The sequence below is a fragment of the Eretmochelys imbricata genome, chromosome 6, assembly GCF_965152235.1.
Source record: "Eretmochelys imbricata isolate rEreImb1 chromosome 6, rEreImb1.hap1, whole genome shotgun sequence".
NCBI classification, from domain to species: domain Eukaryota; kingdom Metazoa; phylum Chordata; order Testudines; family Cheloniidae; genus Eretmochelys; species Eretmochelys imbricata.
The window spans coordinates 65803441-65824233 of NC_135577.1; the positions used below are offsets into that span (position 1 = coordinate 65803441).

At 42.6% G+C, this 20793-nt stretch overlaps 1 protein-coding gene across 1 annotated transcript in view; it reads right to left on the bottom strand.

Moving 5' to 3' along the window:
* Positions 1-2918: 2918 nt before the first annotated feature.
* COX16 (cytochrome c oxidase assembly factor COX16) overlaps positions 2919-20793 on the bottom strand; it is a 54756-nt gene continuing 36881 nt past the window's right edge. Inside the window, exons 6-7 of the mRNA XM_077819973.1 lie at positions 18774-18836; positions 2919-3279 (exon numbers count right to left, since the gene is read on the bottom strand). Coding sequence (XP_077676099.1) covers positions 18799-18836 — 38 coding nt within the window. The 3' untranslated portion in view covers positions 2919-3279; positions 18774-18798. The remainder of the gene's footprint in view (positions 3280-18773; positions 18837-20793) is intronic.

Here is a 20793-nt window from a genome sequence, read left to right on the forward strand (position 1 = left end):
TCCCAGTCTGATCACAAATTTATTTTTTCACAGATAACTAAAATATGGCAGAAAGTTCAAATCTGGCATGCAAACAGACCTCACTGATTTCAGGCAGCATGTATCATGTTAGTTCCTCTTCAAAATGAATGTAGATTTCATTAGTGTGGCATGGGAATGGAGCTCATTGTTGGAGAGCCTGTAGAAAAGTGGGTTTTGAGGGAGGGTGCATGATACACAGGATGGGAGAAGAACATTCCAGGTGCATTAGACACATTATCTGGGGAAGGGATTTAAAGAGAGCATGTCTCTGAGTTTTGAGGAGATTTACATGTACTTGTCTCTGGAGTGCTCTGAAAGTGACATCTTCTGTTGACCCATGTTTAACTTCTCAGCTCTTCAGGAGAGGAGTTTTACATGTGTTTTGCAACACCTTAGAGACAGATTCATTGTGGCTGAAAGAAACCACCTAGAAGCATCTACATAGACGTTCTTTGCAAGAACAACGAGGAGTCCTTGTGGCACCTTAGAGACTAACCAATTTATTTGGGCATAAGCTTTCATGGACTAGAACCCACTTCGTCAGATGCAAGGAGTGGAAAATACAGGAGCAGGTATAAATACATGAAAAGATGTGAGTTGCCTTACCAGGTGTGAGGTCAGTCTAATGGAGACAATTCAATTGACAACAGGATACCAAGGGAGGAAAAATAACTTTTGAAGTGGTAATAAAAGTGGCCCATTTCAGACAGTTGACGGAAATTAGTATTGGGGAAATTAGGTTTAGGTTTTGCAATGACCCAACCACTCCCAGTCTTTATTCAGGCCTAATCTGATGGTGTCCAGTTTGCAAATTAATTCCAGTTCTGCAGTTTCACGTTGGAGTCTGTTTTTGAAGTTTTGTTGTTGAAGAATTACCACTTCTAGGTCTGTAATTGAGTGACCAGGGAGATTGAAGTGTTCTCCTACTGGTTGTTGAATGTTATGATTCCTCATGTCAGATTTGTATCCATTTATTCTTTTGCGTAGAGACTGTCTGGTTTGGCCAATGTACATGGCAGAGGGGCATTGTTGTCACATGATGGCATATATCACATTGGTAGATGTGCAGGTAAACGAGCCCCTGATGGTGTGGCTGATGTGGTTAGGTCCTGTGATGGTGTCCCTTGAATAAATATGTGGACAGAGTTGGCACCGGGGTTTGTTGCAGGGTTTGGTTCCTGGGTTGGTGTTTTTGTTGTGTGGTGTGTAGTTGCTGGTATTTGCTTCAGGTTGGGGGGCTGTCTGTAAGCGAGGACTGGCCTGTCCCCCAAGGTCTGTGAGAGTGAGGGATTGTCCTTCAGGATAGGTTGTAGATCCTTGTTGATGCGCTGGAGAGGTTTTAGTTGGGGGCTGTAGGTGATGGCTAGTGGCATTCTGTCACTTTCTTTATTGGGTCTGTCTTGTAGTAGGTGACTTCTGGGTACCCTTCTGGCTCTGTCAATCTGTTTCTTCACTTCACCAGGTGGGTGCTGCAGTTGTAAGAACGCTTGATAGAGATCCTGTAGGTGTTTGTCCCTGTCTGAGGGATCGGAGCAAATGCAGTTGTATCTTAGAGCTTGGCTGTAGACAATGGATCATGTGATGTGGTCTGGATGAAAGCTGGAGGCATGTAGATAAGTATAGTGGTTAGTAGGTTTCTGGTATAGGGTGGTGTTTATGTGACCATCGCTTATTAGCACTGTACTGTCTAGGAAGTGGACCTCTTGTGTGGACTGGTCCAGGCTGAGGTTGATAGTGGGGTGGAAATCTTGGTGGAATTCCTCAAGGTCCTCCTTCCCATGGGTCCAGATGATGAACAACAAAACACCAGCCAAGGAACCAGACCCTGCAACAAACCCCAGGGCCAACTCTGTTTACATATCTATTCAAGGGACACCATTATAGGACCTAACCACATCAGCCACACCGTCAGGGGCTCGTTCACCTGCACATCTACCAATGTAATATATGACAGCATGTGCCAGCAATGCCCCTATGCCATGACCTCACACTTGGTAAGACAACTCACATCTTTTCATGTATTTATACCTGGTCCTGTATTTTTCACTCCATGCATCTGATAAAGTGGGTTCTAGTCCACAAAAGCTTATGCCCAAATAAATTTGTTAGTCTCTAAGGTGTCACACGGACTCCTCGTTGTTTTTGCTGATACAGACTAACACGGCTACCACTTTGAAACCTGTCATTCTTTGTAAGAAAATTCTAAACTTTACCATAACTACTTACTAAGAAGCTTCTACATATTAGTGCATTAAGGCACAGATTCACACAAACAGGATTACAGAGAAAGCCAATTACAGGTAATCAATCTCCCTACGTCTATATATATGTGCATAATAGTCCAAGGGAGATTTTGCACTCCACATATGGGGTCAAGAAGATTCTATCACTCTGCTCTGCTAGCTCACATAAAAAACAGCAAGGCTCTTAAAGAGGAAGAGCTCTTCTTCGTTAAACTGAAATGTTCCACAGGGAAAGTTGCTGCACGCTACAGCACATCGATAAAGGGATTACAGAAATCTGACCACAGCTAAACAAATGTTACTGAAACCATTACCTGCTGACACTGCTGGAACTGAGTAGTGTACTGGCAAGGTGCTGGAAATAAAACATAAGAGCATTATTATCCAAAAATGTGCATGCTGTTCCTTAACAGCTCTTAAGCCTGTAGAGTACCTCCCACGTTTAAAAGCCTTGAGCCTGAGATCACACAGGTGCTCTCTGCACTAACATGTATCTGTCACACACATCTAGACTTCAGAACCACTGCTCTCATAAGGGTGACAACTTGTGCTACTGACAGGCTGAATTCCTAGATGTCAGTCCTCACTGAAGCCCACACAAGATTGTGACCAGTAGCTATTAAAAATACTGAAGGAAAACACTGACATTCTCAATGAAAGAATGGGCTGATCTTTATTAAGAGTTAATATACACAGTCTATGGGCTTCCATGCAAATGGATGCAGTTGAACAAAGATCTTTATTTAACATTTCATCTCAAATTGATCTCAAGTAAACCACCTGTCAACTTGGTTTTTCCCCACTCATGTCTCTCCCTGGACACAGGATTAGAAAGCAAGAAAGTCCAGTCACTGGCATAACAGTGATTCTATCAAGACACTGGAGTGAGCACACACAGTCAAGATGGCTTGGAATGAAGAACTTGTTGCTGCTGCTCTTGAAAAGACTTGGAATCCTCCCATGGACGGGGCCCTCTGATGTTCTTCCAGTCATCAAAGTCAGAGCTTTTCAGTTTCTATAGATAAACAACAAACATAAAGCTATGTTAGGGCATGAATGCCTGGCTTTAAACAAAGTTCTTCCAAATATGCTTGTTTCCTATATTACAAATGTAACGTCATCCACTGGCTGATTAACTTTCACCCAGGACCAAATGATATTCTATAGGAGAAAAAAGTATACAGACCAGGAGAAAGAACGGAGATATATCATATTAAATGCCATCAGAAGCTATGATGACTGTAGCTGTAATTGCTCCTCTATATCTAGGGAAGAGAGAGATCCATTGGACAGGGCAGAAAGTGTTCTCAACTTTTTCTTTTCTTTTTAAAAATCTACCCTATTTTTCAGGTCAGCCCTTTGACTGCAGGAATTTCTGGTGTTGAGGTCTAGAAAGCTGCCAAAGCACAACCAAAATTTGGCTTTTGCAGAAGGAACTACTCTTCTGGGAAGTAAGGGAGAGAAGACAATGTCTGATCATTGGTGCCCAGAGGTATTCTGCCTGTGCAGGGCAGATGGCCTCAGGGAGAGTTAGAAACAGCATGATCCCCTTCACTCCATACTACTTTCATATAAAAGAGAAGAATGCACGGCTTTCCAGAATGTGCTTCCTAATTCCAGAAGCCACAAATGGGAGATGGGGCTATAGCATGTTCCCAACCCACCTACCTATGTCCCCCTTTGGGGGGAGAAATACACTGGGGGCCATATCTATATGGCATGTTAGTTCACACTGAGGGGTGTGCACTAGCATGTTGTGCACTAACCGGCCCATGTGGACCCTGCTGGCATGCACTAAAAGCTTCTTAGTGTGTGTTAATGTAGTACTGTTTGAAATGGGACTATATGAATATGCACTAGGAAACTTTTAGGGCATGCTAGCAGGGTCCACGTGGGCCAGTTAGTGCGCAACACACTAGTACAGACTAATGCATTGTGGAGACAGGCCCGGGGCGTCTTAAGTGGCCAAAGAGCCTAGCACTTAAACAATGTCTAGATTTCCCACACAGGTGTTCTGGGGACCAGACAGGATCTTTCCCCACCCTCCTCTAGTACACCTGTTCAAGGGCATCCACAATTGGACTCTTCATGCATTTCTGTGACTGGGTAAAAAAAAGGAACACCCCTCCTGCCCTCCCCTGCCATGTACCGCTGCTGCAGAAGGCAAAGGGATGCTGTGAGTCCCCTAGGAGTATGGCTGTAGCAACGCACAAGACAGCATTTTGGCACAGGGTATTGCAGTTCTCGCCATAGAGAAGCTAGAGAACCTTTGCAGACTATTTTTTAAAGCCTCTCCAGTTCCCATGTCAAAGAACTACAACAGTAAAAGACAGAAGCCAAGAGAGTTTCTGCATCCAGTGCATTTTAGTGCAAAGTTTAATTTCAACGCAGTTACTGAAAACAAGCTGGAAGCAAACTCTGCTGACTCTTCCTTTAGTTTAATGCACACAGATAGTGGAGAAGTAGCTGCTTATCCCATGTCTTCTCCTTGACTATCTACTTTAGTTTCAGTTACTGCCCCTGCTCTCCACCTCCCATTCTCCCCACTTTATCCTTGAGATAGCACATTCTGAACCAAGTCCCACACTGATATAAGCAGGTGCCTCTCCCACTGAAGACAATGTGAGTTCTGCTTGTTTACACCAGGCCAAAATTTGACCCACCTCTTCACAGTGCAGCTATTTGAGAAGTGGAAGTCCCATTTCCCACAAGGCATAGACTCTCTGTATTCAGTAAATTCCTAAACATGGAGCTTCACATCTGCTAACAGCAGATATTTGAGGGAGTTTGCAACATCATCCCAAAGGTTCACACTGCATTCCAAGTGTTACCGAAGTAGAGAAGATTGTATGTTATCAAAGATTAAGGGTAAGGTTTTGTGTTGGTTATTTTTAGTAAAAATCATGGACTGGTCACAGGCAATAAACAAAAATTCACGGAAGCCATGACCTGTCTGTGACTTTTGCTGCTGCGGCTCCATGGTTTCCCCCACCACCACGGTGGCTGGGAGCTGTGGGGTGCCCTGTCCACCCACAGCAGCTGGGAGTTGCAGGGTGACCACACTTGCCAAAGAGAAAACAGGACACCCCAGCCACTTGCCTGAGGCCTCCCCCTCCCCCCACGCAAGGCTGTTGCCTGTTGCTGGACCCATCCCCCTCATCAGGATCGGGGCCTCACTGCAATAGGCACTTTACAAATACACCAGAAGACACCACCCTTGCCCTACAGAGCTTGCATTCTAATTTGCCTACTGTCAATAGGGATGACAAATAATGAGGAACTTGAATAAGGGTCACAGAAAAATTTGGCAGCTGTAACAGGACAGGCCTGCTGTTACTGGTTCATGTTATGTAAAACCTTCATGACACTTCTATAACTGGAAGAAATCTCAATGAGATTAGTCAGATTTCAAATAAATTAAGCAAGATCGCACAGAAAACACTTGTGCACGCGTATACATTCACCAGACTTTTGATATGAGGTAGCAGCAGCTGAATTTTTCATACAGTGGAATGAGTTAGCATAAGTACTTCCTGAAAACTGTCCTTGCTACTTTATTCAAATTGTGATTAGCCAGCCTTTCATTTCCACTGGAAGAAATCTAAACTGACTGGGGAGGAGGAGAAGAGGGAGTTTAGGGAAGGTGCCCCATTATCCCATGCATCAGCAGCCATCACTCTGATTACAAGAGACAGAATTTAACACCTGACTCAAATGGAAGATTCAAAGAAAATACACTGCAAAGAACCTTGTGCTTTACAAAGGGAAAGCATTCTGACTTTATAAAACACATATACAGTGCACCTGTACACAATGCATGCTCTAGAAATGTTCAGAGATATTTTCAATAAGCAGTTACTGAAAGTGAAATATATACAGTGAAACTTACAGTATCTGAAGAGACTGCCTGAGGGACCAACACAAGCAGAATACCTAATAGAGGATAGTCTTTAACTAAAGGTCATACTCAATTGTATTGGAAACCTTAGGAAGGCTTTGAAGGGGTCACTCTCAAGAAAAAGGGTTGCCAACAGCACAGGGTGTTTCAAATATATACAGAATCTAAGGAAATGAAAACAAGAAAATATTTTGGCAGTGTTTATTCCAAATTTAGCAGTATCAGGGTTCCTGAAAAAGACATTACGAATTACATAATGAAGGACTTAACATCCAAGGGATGGGTATAGTCAGTGTAAATAAGTAGATTAAACTATACAATTGATGAGGTCTACTGAGTTTATACTTGTCAGATAAAATTGAGTTACAAATCTAATCAATGCACAGGGAAATCGTACATTTGTTTGCTCAGGTGTTACATTCATGAAGATCATTAATAGTTTGTGACATTCACAACAAAGATTTCATTTGATGCCTCACTGCAAATCTAGGGAGAGTAGCTTCCTAAGAACACATGGCAGAATCTGCAACCATTATTAAGGCTGCGATTTAGTGATGGAGGTCACGGAATCCATGACTTCCAAAGACATGTGTGACTTCAGACAGTGCAGCTGGGAGTACCACCACAGCTCCCAGCCACCACAGGTGGCAGGGGGGACCCGCTGCTTCTGGCTACCGTGGGTGGCAAGAGGACCCCCTGTTGCTCCCCGCCCTCATGGATTGCAGGTTGGAACCCGGTGGCAGAGGGAATCCCCGCTGTTTCCATGGACCGCGGGCAGCAGGGGGGATCCACAGAGCTCCCGGCTGCCGCAGGTAGCAAGAAGGACCCCAGCTGCTCCCAGCAGCTGCCAGCGGCAGGGGGGATTCCCTCAGTCTAGAACGGACATGCATCAGTCTATTATCAGTCTAGAAGGGACATGTGTCCCATCAATTATTCCTTCAGAACAGCCAGGCTATAAGATTTCCCAAATCTGATCATGTCATAAAAGTTTTAAAAAGGGGTCCTTTTTCATTCAGGTAAAAGGTAAGAAGGAACATCAGCTATGAAAATGGACCTGTGTAGCAGGGTGCTGCTGCAAAAGTACCTAATTAGTCCCTGGTCAGCCAGCTCCAATCAAGAGAAATAGATTGGGTCTGGTGTAACAGGCATGATGCCTGGCCTGGGGATTGGCTCCACCTGTGGGACTGACAGGCCAGCAGTTATAAGGGCTAGGAGCCAGTATGAAGGGGGGCTGCCAGGAGAACGGACAGTTTCCTGGCTGCGGGCTGACTGCTAGCCAAAGAGGGAACTAACCCTGTAAGCCTTGTAAATAGTTCAACACTGGTGGTGGGAGAAGTGTGTTTGTGTGTGTAAAAATAAAGCCATGGGTGCTACATAACAGGAAGCCTCTCTGAGCTTTATTGTGGCAGTCAGCGGGCCCCAGGAAGAGGGGTGGGCAGAGGACCCTGTTACAACTGGAAAAAAGTCCTGATTCTCTATGTAGTTATTTACACCTGTACTTATTTACATCTGTGCAAAGTCTGGGTACAACTCTACTAAACCAGAACTCTCCACTCACACACACACTGGTGAGAACCTTTCACGCCCACTTTGTAAATGATTGCATCAGTGCAGGGCAATAGAGAATCTGGCCTTCAACTGTTACTGTGCTATTTTTATTTTTCTTAAATAAGCCGAACAACCCTGAAGAGTTAAGTCCTCTTTCTGTCCACTGAAAAGGAAGAACACAGGCAGCAGCATTACAAGCTTCCCTCAGATTGCCACACAACCATGTTGTACCAGGACCACATCTTTGGGTGAGAGGGTAGCTCAACCCCCAAGTTCACTCAGTCTTTGGCTTCTCTGCTGAGAATGCCAAATAGTGCTAGCTGTGATGTGGACACCTGTCCATTAGGACCAAGACTGAGACCACCAAATTTCACAGAAGTACCACATACTGCTGGTAAACTACTTTCAGCCACTCCCAACTTGAGATCTATACAAACTGGATGTCTAGAGGTGAAAAGCTCTACTCTGCTGCCAATCCCCTGCACTATTCAATCCACTAAACAGTCAGTCATTGAAGGAGATTTAACCAGATCAGATTGACATCCCTTTTGCTACTTGTCTCAAATATCCCAAAGGATACTGAAAATTAATTGTTTAAAGTTAGAACAAGGTAGTATATCAAACCGACTGATTGTTTCTAAAATGCTAAAAATGCCTCTTTAAAGTATTTGGCTCACAACAAGCTGTAACTAGAAGAAAGCTGCAGCTCTGTGAATAGGTGATGTGGCTAAAAAAGCATTCAGCTGCTCACTACACATTTTGCTTTTATAAAACTCCTGTTAAGCAGGTTTCAGTATTAGGGATACTGGATGGTATAAGGGACAGGAAGTGGCCTAGGGAGTCATTCGCTCACTGGTTCAAATCTGGTCCAGACTGATGTTGTTTGAAAATCATTACCTTGTGAGTTTGGGTATACGTTGTCCATGGAGGACAAGCCTCCACACCACAAAGAGCAAACTGAAGTCAATAAAAATTCATTTGGACCTGGGAGCGCTCCACACCTCTGAAAACTCAGGCCAAGTTATTTCAAGTTGGCCACCAAAATCAGTGGTCATTTACAACAATTGTGACTGTAGTGTCTCTGTGCTTCACTAACTCACCTGTAAAAAGGAGACAATAAAAACTTGCCTCTTTGAGGAGGGTGTTAGGGTGAAGTAAGCCTTACTTCATTAGGCTTGTGAAATGCTCAGATACTTTGGTGATGAGCACCCCAGAAATACCTATCCATAACAAATCAAAAGGGGCAATTATTGCCCATCACTCTGGTAACTGGCATGTAAAATTTCAGATAAAGATGGAAAGATCACAAAGGGCAGAGTATCTTCACAGTTGAAAGGAGCAGGGAAGAGAACTGCATCAAATCAGCTCTGTACGTGTCAGAGCAACAAATTACTTCTGGGGCTATAGTGCATGTAATGAAAGACCCTATTGTAATGTATAGATGTAGGGGGAGAGAGTTAAAATGGGTGTTTAAAAACTCCACCTTATTGCACTCATGAAGCTATATTTTCGCATGAAATCTTTCACAATGCAAGCTCTTTGCTCTTTTTATTTTCCTTAGAAAAGTTTGCTGCCACATTCGTTTAGTGATTTAAGGGTTATCACTTTGTATTTAATTATTATCTGTGATTAATCCTGCTCAGACTGGAAAGCTGCATGGAGTAATTCTTTTTAACCAGAGGGTGTTTCTTTGTAGTTTTATGTTGTTAACATATAATGCAAGGTGACAAGAGCTGAAGAAGTTGCAAGGAAAGAGAATGCAAAGTCTGAAGTAAGGTTTTTATTTAGTGAAGGAAAGAATGGTTGTGAGATTGGAGCACAGGATTTAGACCTGGATCTACAAAGGAACTTGGGCCGTGTGACGCTGAACATTACAGCATTTCTAGGTTAGGCACCTAGAAATTACTGGAACAGCACTGCAATCCACAGAGCCTGAGTTAGGTGCTTATGCTCCCTATACAACGAATGAGAAGAGATGGGAAATCCACAAAAGTCAGCAGGCTAGGCAGAGAGCCGGCTCAGAGAGCCAGTGGAAGATGCTGATGGGAGATAATTAAAGAGTTATTAGAGCAGGGGGACTGGACCCCTGGGTCGCCCACCTCCCAAATGGGTGCCGTCCACCAGGTTACAAAGTCATTCTTGCGCTCTCCGGCTGAGTGTTACAGCATTGTGACTAACTATATGCAACACAGAACAGCTTCAAGAGGAGAGACTGAGGGAGCCCTATATAAGAATATGCCCCAGCTCAGTGGTTAGAGCGCTCGCCTGTTCAAATCCTTTCTTCCTCACATTCCGGGTGAGTGCTCTAACTACTGAGCTAAAAGTTATAAGGTGGGCACCACGACCGCTTCTTTCCCTGGCCTCCAGTTCTCAATGGAACCCAAGCCAGTGGGCAGCCTCTCAGCATGCTTACAAGATTGGGCCCCATGAGTGAGTTAGTGCCTATCTTCCCCTGGTTCATGGATTGTACTGGGTCTTAGATGGGAGATAGGCGACTAGGCACCTAGGGGGAAGCAGCAGTGCACGAAGCAGCAGTGCTCATACCCAGAGGCACAAACTTACCTGCCAGGGAACTTTTACCCTGAAAATTTAGATACTAAGTGAGTTTAGGCACCTACAGGATTTGGTGGGACTTTTGTAGATTGTGGTGGAGCCTAAAACTGGGACTTAGGTGCCTAAGTCTAGTGAAGACACGGTAAATCAACCGCTGAGCACTCTCCCATCGACTCTGCTACTCCACCAGAGCGAGAAGCGTAGGCGGAGTTGATGGGCGAGCAGCAGCAGTTGACCTTCTGCAGTGAAGACACTGCAGTAAGTAGCTCTAAGTACGTCGACTTCAGCTATCCTATTTTCGTAGCTGAAGTTGTATAACTTAGATTGACTTAGCTCCACCTCCCCCGCACTCTAGACGATGGCCTCTGCATCCAAGAGATTTGGGTTCTCTACTCAGCTCTGCTGAAGACTTGTGGTGAAATCCTGATCATACTGAGGGCAATGGGACTTCTGCCATTAACTTCAATGGGACAAAAAGAAAAGGAAGAAAAGAAAACAAATAAATTGGTTAGTCTCTAAGGTGCCACAAGTACTCCTTTTCTTTTTGCGAATACAGACTAACACGGCTGTTACTCTGAAACCGTTCAATGGGACAGGATCTCACTCTCAGCACATGAGCTTGGATAAGTCACTTTAGGCCCAGATCCTCAAAAGTATTTAAGCTCCTAACTTCCACTGAAATCAGTGGAAATTAAGAGCCTGAATACCTTTGACAATCTGTGCCTTATTATCTCTGTGCATCAATTTCTCCATTTTTCAAATGGGGGCAGTACATCCCTCCTTCACAAGAATGTGTAAAGCTTAGTTAATATTTGTAAATTGCTCTGAGAGCCTTGGATGGATGGTAGTATGGAGATGCAAATTATTTAACAGCCAGAGTATTTATTGCACTCAGTAATCTGTGGGTTACATAGCCTTTCCATTTTTAAACTAACCCCACACTGTACTGGCCAGAGGGCCCCAGAACCCACGCACACTGCAGGATATCAGCAGAGGCAGAAGGCCATTCATGCATTGCTTCTGTATGCACAGCTAGTTAAGTGTGTATTTATTGGTTCAAAGAATTCACAAGCTCCAGTAGTAAAGCCGACAGAACATGGCCATTTACTTCTACATTATCTTCTTTCCTTAAACAAAAAAATCTGGAAAATTAAAAGCAAAATAGTATTAACATTATGTTAAATCTGCAAGAACAAGCACTGAAAATTCAGTGAGTTCCAACCTTAACTAGGATACGTAATATTTTCTTTTCCTCATTCCCTTGTTTATGGAAGATTAGCATATTAAGATACAAGACCTTAGAAATGCTCAGAAAGAAAAGTAGTATTGCTCTGTCACTGAGGTGTGCCATAAAATTTACAGCATGTGCACCAGGGCAAAGAAATTTCTTTACTTTTGAGTGCTTAATCTTGCCATCTTAATATTGTACTAAAACTTTTAGAAGTAAATCCTAGCCAGTGTTTTGCCACTTGAAAGGGCCCCCTTCCAGCAGAACCAGCAGGGCAGAAGTTTGAGAGGTGTTCTCTTTCTGCCTGGAGTCCACCTCCATGGTACTCTCTATGTAGCTATGTGCTGTGAGATTTGGGGTGGGGTCAGCCAAAGCATGAGGCTCCCCTGCTGTGCAGCTTCTCTGGTTTTTTCCCCATTCCCCATACACTGCAGGATGAGCATGGTAGGAGAATGGGGGCTAGGGACATAGTCTAATTGTATGGATGGAGTAACATCTGGAGAGCACCCCGGGTCCTACTCCTGACCTAGGTGGGGAAAGGAATACAGATTCCTCCAGCACTTTCCTCTATGGAGGTTTCCTGCAGTCAGCTGAATTTGTCAGGGTGGGCACCAGGGAGAAGACTTGCTCCTTATCTTGCTTTGACTGTAAGCTTTACAGAGATATGTTACATTGCACATGTAGCATAAAACATATTCCAGTTATGTCATATTCCCATAAAGCATTATGGGGTACAACGCCACACTGGGGTACACATACCCCTCAAATCCAGGGCAACAATAAAACTGTGAATGTGGACACGGCCAAAACTCACTAGAATAATACATTTTCAAAGTAATGCTTAAGGAGTTCACAAAAGAGAAAAGAATGAACATGGTAACACAACTACAAGTAAACAACCGTGAAAGACCACTCTATACCTTTGCTCAAATGATAGCTCCTGAGCTATGTGGAACTAGCAGCCCTGGTGCATTTCCTTGAGGGGCAGTCAATTAGGGGAATGCCTAGAGATTTAGCTGTGTGGCTAAATCCCCATACACTGCATTAAACATTTTCCTGCAAGATACTTTATACCAAAGACTTAGTGATTCCCCACAGGGGCACATTTTTTCCACTGTATTCTCTGGTGACTGAGATAATGCACAATGCTGGCACTGAAATGTGGTAAGAACCAACCAGTCCCTGTGACACAGAGATAAAGGCACCAAGAGGAGCAGATGAACTGCAAACCATTATGGATAGCTCCATTTTGAAGAAGGGGAGAGAGGAGGTTATTTATTTCAGGCATTTGTATGATCCTGATCACAGTAACACTGTAGATGGCTTAGAACTTTTTCTCGGGGGGTTGGTATTCATTTATCTAAGGAGAGCCAATGACACTCTAAGCACTAAGGATAGAGATCAAAAGGAGTCTGACACTCAGCAAGTGAAGAAAGAGCTGGCACTTATGGAAAGTTTAGTACAAAGAGATACGTCTTATACGGTGTTATGAATGTGGCCACATTGGGGCTTAGGTGAATATCTAGCAATAGTGAATTCAAGAGGTGAGGGCCAGCTACTGAGAAATCCTGGCCCCCACAAACCTCATTTATAGGATGGTTAACTTAAATGTTCAGGACAAGCACAGGTTGGGTGGCAGGTCAGAAACGGAGAGTGTGTGCCTGGACTAGCTGTGCCCTAGGCTAGTTAGGGCTTTATAGATAATAACCAGCATCCTGGCAGGAATGTGCGGTACAAGAACATTAAGTTCTTTCTGGCATGCCCTGCTCTTAATACATTGAGTTGCTCTCTCCATTAGTTTAAGTTCTGGGTGGTGTACCCTAGCCTAATGGAAACAAAGGCTTGGATAAGCCAACATTTTCAACAGAGAGAAGTCTTGTTGGGAGAGCAAGAACCTTCCTCCTTGTACTAAGGCTCTATTGCCAGCATTTATTTTAGGAGCCTGTGCCATAATTGCTGCCCAGCTTCACCTTCCTGTAATACTTTGACCTTTTCCTATGACCCACATCTTGAACCGCAGGTTTATGAGATTTTTGAAAGAGGAAGAGGGAAGAGAGAACAAGATAACTTATGTATATATTGTACATTCACTCATCAAATACAGTACTTAAACAAAAAAACTGCCCTAACTAAAATCCACTTGGTGTCATACCTACTGCTAGTCTTGGTATGTGAAAGACTAATAATTAGGGCTACGTTTTAGTCACGGGTATTTTTAGAAAAAGTCATGGACAGGTCACAGGCTGTAAACAAAAATTCATGGGCCCATGACCTGTCCATGACTTTTACTAAAAGCCCCACCATGACTAAATGTGTGTGCGCACACACGTGCCAGGGGGGCGGGGGGTCCGGGACCCCCTCTGGTGCTGGGGGTGGGGCCAGACCCAAAGTCAATTCTTAAGAGATGTAAATGGCACTAACCAGCTTAGCAGAGATAATACGTATAATATTTCTTTTCATTCACAAGACATCTTGTGTAGGAAGCAGCCTTCCCAAACCACACCCCCCAAACCTCTTGCTCAGCTGTTTGAAGACTGAGATGCCATTTAATAATTTTGCAATATTTGCCAGCAATCTCACATGAAAAGTAAACAGTTACACATTCCTCACCCAGGGATAAAATGTTGCCCCCTCCTCCATGGATGCCTGGGTCCCTCCATGCAGCAGAACTGATGCAGTTCCATTGTGCAAAGTATGGGACATGATTTGGGTGGGCCATTGGGCAGGGGACGTGAACCCATTGCATGTGGTGGAGTTTGGTCATATTTCCTCACGCACTTATTATCTGATCTAATAAACTATGTAAGGTGGAAGTGGATCAGTATCTGGTTTCATAGATCACAGAGTTTAAGGCCAGAAAGTACCATCACCTCATCTGACTTTCTGTATATCATAGACCATTAAGTTTCACCCAGTTATCTCTGTACTGAGCCCAGTAATTAGTTTGACTAAAGCATGTCTTCCAGAAGGGCATCCAGTATTGATTTGAGGACATCAAGAGATGGAGAATCCACCTTCTCCTTTGGATGTTTGTTCCTGTGGTTGATCACTCACACTGTTAAAAATTTATGCCTAGTTTCTAATTTGAATTTGGTCTGGCTTCAGCTTCCAGCTACTGGTTCTTGATATGCCTTTCTCTGTTAGACCAAAGAGCCCTTTAGTACCCGGTTTGTTATCCTGGATACCTTTGCTAAATTCCAACCCAGGTAATTAATTGTGTTTTGTCTTGAAAAATTCTTACTGCAACTATGCATTTGCAGTCAATTAGTTAAAAGGAAAACTGTCAACTTGAAATCTAGTCAATTAAAGGAGAGAAAGAGAGAGAGAGAGGATGCTAAAAGTATTTTCAGGTTCTTCACATGCTCCTGAGTCCCTCTTCCTACCATTTTTGGGGGGGTTACAATCATATTTTCCAATTTAAAAATATTCTCTCTCTTCTCTTCTGCTGTTGGAAAGACTCACACAAATAATAGGGGAAAACTAAGTAAGGCCCCAATCCTGCAAATTTATGTGCGCGCTTAATTTTAGACTTTGACTTCAATGGGAGTACTCCTGTAAGTTAAGTTAAGCACAGGCTTTAAGTTAAGTGCTGTGCTGGATCCAGGCCTCAATGTAGGGACACTGAAAGTGACTGCCTACAAAGTACAAAAATCTGGAAAAAAAAAATTTCCTCAAATCTCTTTCAGGTATAGTAATCCTCAGGGTAACACATAATTTAGTAAATAAACAATTTCAAACAGAATTGTGATTAAAAGTTGACTGTGACCCTTTACATTTGCAAACCACTTTAGATCCTAGAAGATAAAAGATACTGTAGAAACAAAAATTATTATTAGAAAGAATTTTGCCACTTTAGCACTTAAAAAAAAAATACTCTAGACCTGTGTCTTAGCACAAGTTATATACTACTTTGCATTTTTTACAGTTTGTTCTACAAGACTCAAGCATGGAACTACATTCACATTAGTACCACTTTTAGCTATGGAAAGGGCAATGATTTATTAGTTAAATGGGAGGAGCAAGGACTAACTGGCTCTGTGAGAACACAAGTGTGTGTGAGAGGAATGCATGAGCAAAAGAGAACATGTGTAAAGAAAGTTTGCTCCTTTGGCACATCTCAAAGCACGAGATGGATGGAACCAATGATAGACCTGAGAGATTAACACTTCAGTATAGACTGTACACACAAATAGTGCCCCCTACTGCAGTCCTTGAAATAACAGCAATACCAACTGTGCTCCTATGTGGGATAAACTGAACTTCACACAACTATTAAGCTATAGTGAAAAAAATGTCTTTACATGAAACTTGTCACTTTAAATCATGACTTGATGATATCTTAACTCACCAAATTCATATTGAGTCAGGATATAATGTTATAGTACATTGGAAATATCTTTGCCCTGCGAGCCAGGACCCAAAAGATGGTAGGGTAAGCTTTAAGCAGTATTCTCAGAATACTAAAATAATTCAACACATATATTCCGAGAAGAAGAAGAAACAGAAGTCAACGGAAGGTTTTTACACATCAGACAGCCAAATTTCATAAAAGGACAGCTGTCTTCAACAGCAGCTATGTAAAATAATGCTGTTAGTATAGCAAGATTGTAAAATAATGCCCTTCTCCTTTGAGTATTACATAATAATTATGCAACCTTTTAGGGCCCTTGGCATTTTACTATTACTGTCCTTTTATATTATATATAATATATATTATATTATTATAAGCCTCCAAGTAGCTCTCTATATAAAATAAGATGTTCTTAAGCAGCCATATTTTGGGTAGCCTAGGAAGTAGTATAGGAAAAAGGTAGAATACAGGGTCCACAGAGGAGAAAGTTTACTGTACTAAAGGAGAGAGATGACAAAGGACTTGTCCAGTAATTTTTTTTAGTAGGAATGGAGAGGAAACAATGGATTAAATAGTCAAAACACTCTGATACAGCCCAATCCTGAGAGGTGACATACAACCCCGCTGAGGGACTGAGCTCCTTTAACTTGCACTCTAGTGAGAATTTAGGATGCTCAGCACCTAGCAGGTTTGGGACCATAGTAAAGTTTTTATAATTACATACTTTTATATATTTGCATTTTGACAATAGAGATGGGCCCCAAACTGATCTGAATCCACCTTAATTATGAGAAATTTCAAATGCTGATGTAATCCAAATAACATGTATTGGTCCTCTCTCTATAATCAAACACACTGGAATGCAAGATCTGAATGCTGTGTTGTTTGGTAAAGTTTGGATCTGGATCTGAACTATGTGGCTTGGGGCTCATCTGCAGTTTAGATTGAAAAAAACAAAAATTAAGAATGTTTCAGTCACTTCTGCTATCGGGAATGAGCCTCACAAGAATTATCTGAACATGCATTTAAGATTTTGTTATGCCATTTTCATTTTATTAACACTGACATCTCCTACAAGAGTCAGAGCAATTATGGCCGATTAAATACTGTCCTTCAACCATGTACTTAATTGTGGTTGAAAGGAAGTGCGGCACACGTACAGTTCCATTTTGAGCTTAGAGTTACGTATCATGTTAAAAGGACAGAGACTGTTCTTTTCATTGCTCTGTGGTTCTTTCACATAAATAAATCAAACCAGAGTTATAATGCATATAAGGGAGCGTACAAGACCAAAGGCTCCCAAAAGGCAAATGGAACTGTCGTTAGTGGATTGTAAATTATGAATTTCAGGCTGGGATTTTCCATTCATACTCAGAGTATGAAGCTTTCTGCCCCCTAAACACTATAAAACAAGTTATTTGTAAAAAGTGTAATGCCCCAAATTTGTTTCCAGTCATCTTAATTTAACAACTTTACCATACTAGAGAGGAACAATCTGTGTCCTTATGTTAGAAAAGCAAAAAAAGAATATATTATTATTATTATGATATAGAAAATTCATGATGGATGGGATGATGTGATAGAACGGTTTTATTAGCGAGTCCAGTTACGATTAAGGATGTAAATATCGGTTTAAAAAGTTAACCGGGGTTAAATGATTAAAATTATATCAGTTAATTAACCGGTTAACCGAAGTGGCGGGGGGGGGGGGGAGAGGCGGGGGGCTGGCACAGCAAGGGCTAGGCCCGCTCCAGCCGGCCGCCCTGGTGTGGCTGAGGTCCCACCAGACATCCCAGCGCCCCTCTGGTCGGCCGGGACTGGGGTGGTGTGGCTGAGGTCCCGCCGGCTGGCCCAGAGCAGCTAGGGCTGGGGTCCCTCTGGCCAGTTGGCCAGACACAGCTGGGGCTTGGGTGCCTCCCGCCAGCGCAGGACTGCAGGGGTTAACGGTTAAGGTTGGTTAACCGGTAAGCCTAATGCTTACCGGTTAACCTTTTACATCCCTAGTTTCAATCATTTGAATATTTAAGTAGGATGCAATCAAGTTCTTGACACCCATGTGTCAGGAATTTCACCTCCAGATAATTGTAGGCAAAAAATTGTACCCCAAATTATTTGTGCCCTTTCATCCCTCTCTCCCCACTCAACAACAAAACAAAGCAAGTGCAGAAATAATGAGCAGATAATTTTATAAAACTCTACAATTACCTAAAAAACCTTTCTACACATCAGTGTCATAATTTTAAGGGACTGAGCCTGAAAAACATTTTATCTCTGGAAAAGGAGGTTCTGCAGCTTTCCTAAGGGATAAACTCATTTCCAGCCTTGAAGACTTATGAGATACTGGACATTAAACCTGTTGCTAGCTCAGGGCTCCATCTCAGAGCAGTGTAATTGTGGGAAGAAATACATTTGAGAGAAAGGAGGAAATATTTCTGTGTGATATATATATATATATTTTGATGGACAAAGGGGAAAATGGCAACTGTCTGAAAACTGCACAGATGTTTGGAATATAAGTAGTAGTTATGGAGGCAGATAGATTAATGGGTAGGGTCAGCTAAGTGGTCACATGGTGCTGCCATTTCTCACAAGGATCTCATCATAAGACATGTAGCATAAATGCTGACATGCACATATTCTATCCAAGTCCATTTTTAGCTTTACTTTTACAGACTAGGCTAGCCACAGAAACTGTTAGCTTCATTTGTAGGGCTGTACTTGGCAACTGGACATCAGGGCTGTGTTTAGAAAGAAGCATTGCATGTTCAAAATCTTTTACCAAAAAAAGAAAACAAAAAACTTAGTTTTACTGGACAGCAGTGAATTAAAGGCAAAGAGTTAGTTTAATTTTAGTTATGGGCAGGCACACCTGACCAACAGCTAGGGTAGGCAAGACAAGGCTACAAGCCCTGAGCAACAAGCCTACAGTACCTCATATTCAGATTCCAATGATATCTTATTCTTTCTGATTCTTTCTTCCAAAGCTGGATCCATCTGTAAGGCAAATGGAGAAGACATCCAAAATGTTTATTTATAAAATATACCCAAATTTGAAAGAAAAACAATTCTCAATCTTCTTTTAAAAGAAAACTAAACGCTGAGAACAGAGATAGTACTTGCATTGCCCAGATGCCATGGTGCAATCTATGAACCTGTATAGAACAAAGGTCAACAGATTCTAGTTCTTTCAGACTAGCAGAGGGAAAAAACTGCAGACTAGAGGGCCCCTCATTGTAAATGCCCTGCCATCAATCCCCAGATGCTTAAATCTAAAGCTTGACCACCTCATCGAATCTCAACCACAGGAAAGGGGAAAGATGTGGTCATGCTATTTAGGCTTCCCGCTGTCAGGACTTGAGGTTGCAGATGAGGCATGTAACACATTTTGATTTACAAAGCCAACTCTCGGGCCAGGGTTGCAAATCTTTTGCTGATTTATGTGGTAGAAACCATGTGAAACCTTTTGCTTCTGCCTAATTTTGACCCCAAACCAGATAAAATTGGGTGATTTCTGCCAGTTTCACTGGAGTTTGGGTGCTTGAACAGAAAATCAAGGAGTATGAACCCCAGTAGACCACGATAAATGGGTTTTGCATAGCTCAGGCCCCTGGAGGGAGCTGTATTCATTCTCCAAGTGAGACCCCCCCGCCCCCCAATTGATACATGCTATTCAGATACATTAATTAGGGTAATCAATCAAATAAAAAAAGATCAACAGAAACTACATTTTTAGTCCTTAAATAAAAATAACATGAACGGACTGGATGGCTAAGGGGACTGGTACAGGGATGATTCTTTCACCTATAGGTCCCTGGTTCAATTGTGATTCAGTTCAGTGATCAAAAGTAGTTACTCTCTGTTCAGAGACCTATGAGCAATGAGCTGCGTGTTCCAGTTTAATTTCTAGTGGCCAGAGGTCTACATCACAATTAGCCCTAAATGGCACCCTTGTAGGTAGTCTCAGAAGAGAGGCCAAAGACTGACTGAACCACAGAAAAACAGGGTGAGATACAGTACATGTGGCAGTGTAGCAAAGTGAAGCTTGCATTATTGTCGCCCAAGCTATACCATGAACCAAGGCCTCATGTCCTATATGATGCACTAGAACTATGCTACACAGCAAGGATCCTGGACTTATGTGGTACCAATGCCCTCCCACTCCTTCACTGCTCTGCAAGTACATTAAAGTAACCTTTGTGTTACTTAATTTTATATTACCTGCAGTTTATGTCACTCTGCCCATAAATTTTCAATGTACCACTGTTGTTTATATTGAAATGCATAGGGGTGGGTTTTCACAGCTGGATGCTAAGAGTATTGGTACTCAGGAAGCAGGTGAAGGTTTGATACTGGAGAGGTAAATTCCTCATTTCCCACTCCAGCAACACTGTATTAGCTGTCCCATTGCCAACCCCGCCCCCCCACCTTCCAATATCTGCTTTGGTCTCAAACAAATGTGGAAATGATAATAATAGTCAATACACATTAGACCGATGGTTTTGCTCAAATGAACAGCATAAGTCCATGGAAATGTCCTAAAATGGTTTGAGTTCTTTCAGACCTAACCCAGAGAGGTGTAATGGGCAACTATTCCTCTGCCCTGAAAGTGCGCTCTTGCTGAGTCCTGCAAGGCTCTATCCTTTCCCTGATATTATTCAATATCTATATGAAGACACTGTGGGAGCTGGTGTCACACTTAAAAATGTCAGCAAAATACAGATAATATCCCACTGTACATCTCCTTCACATCAGATGTAAACAGAACCAACCCACTGCATTCCTAATGCTTAGCACAGATCAGCCACTTGAATGAAGAGCAGCGGGCTAAAATTGAACCCAGGCATGATAGAATTGGTACAGGTAGGAAGAGGCAAGTGCTCAGAGAACATGTCTCCTCCATAATATTCCCCTTGATCTAAGGCACCTGACTGCCAACTGTAAAGTCGCTATA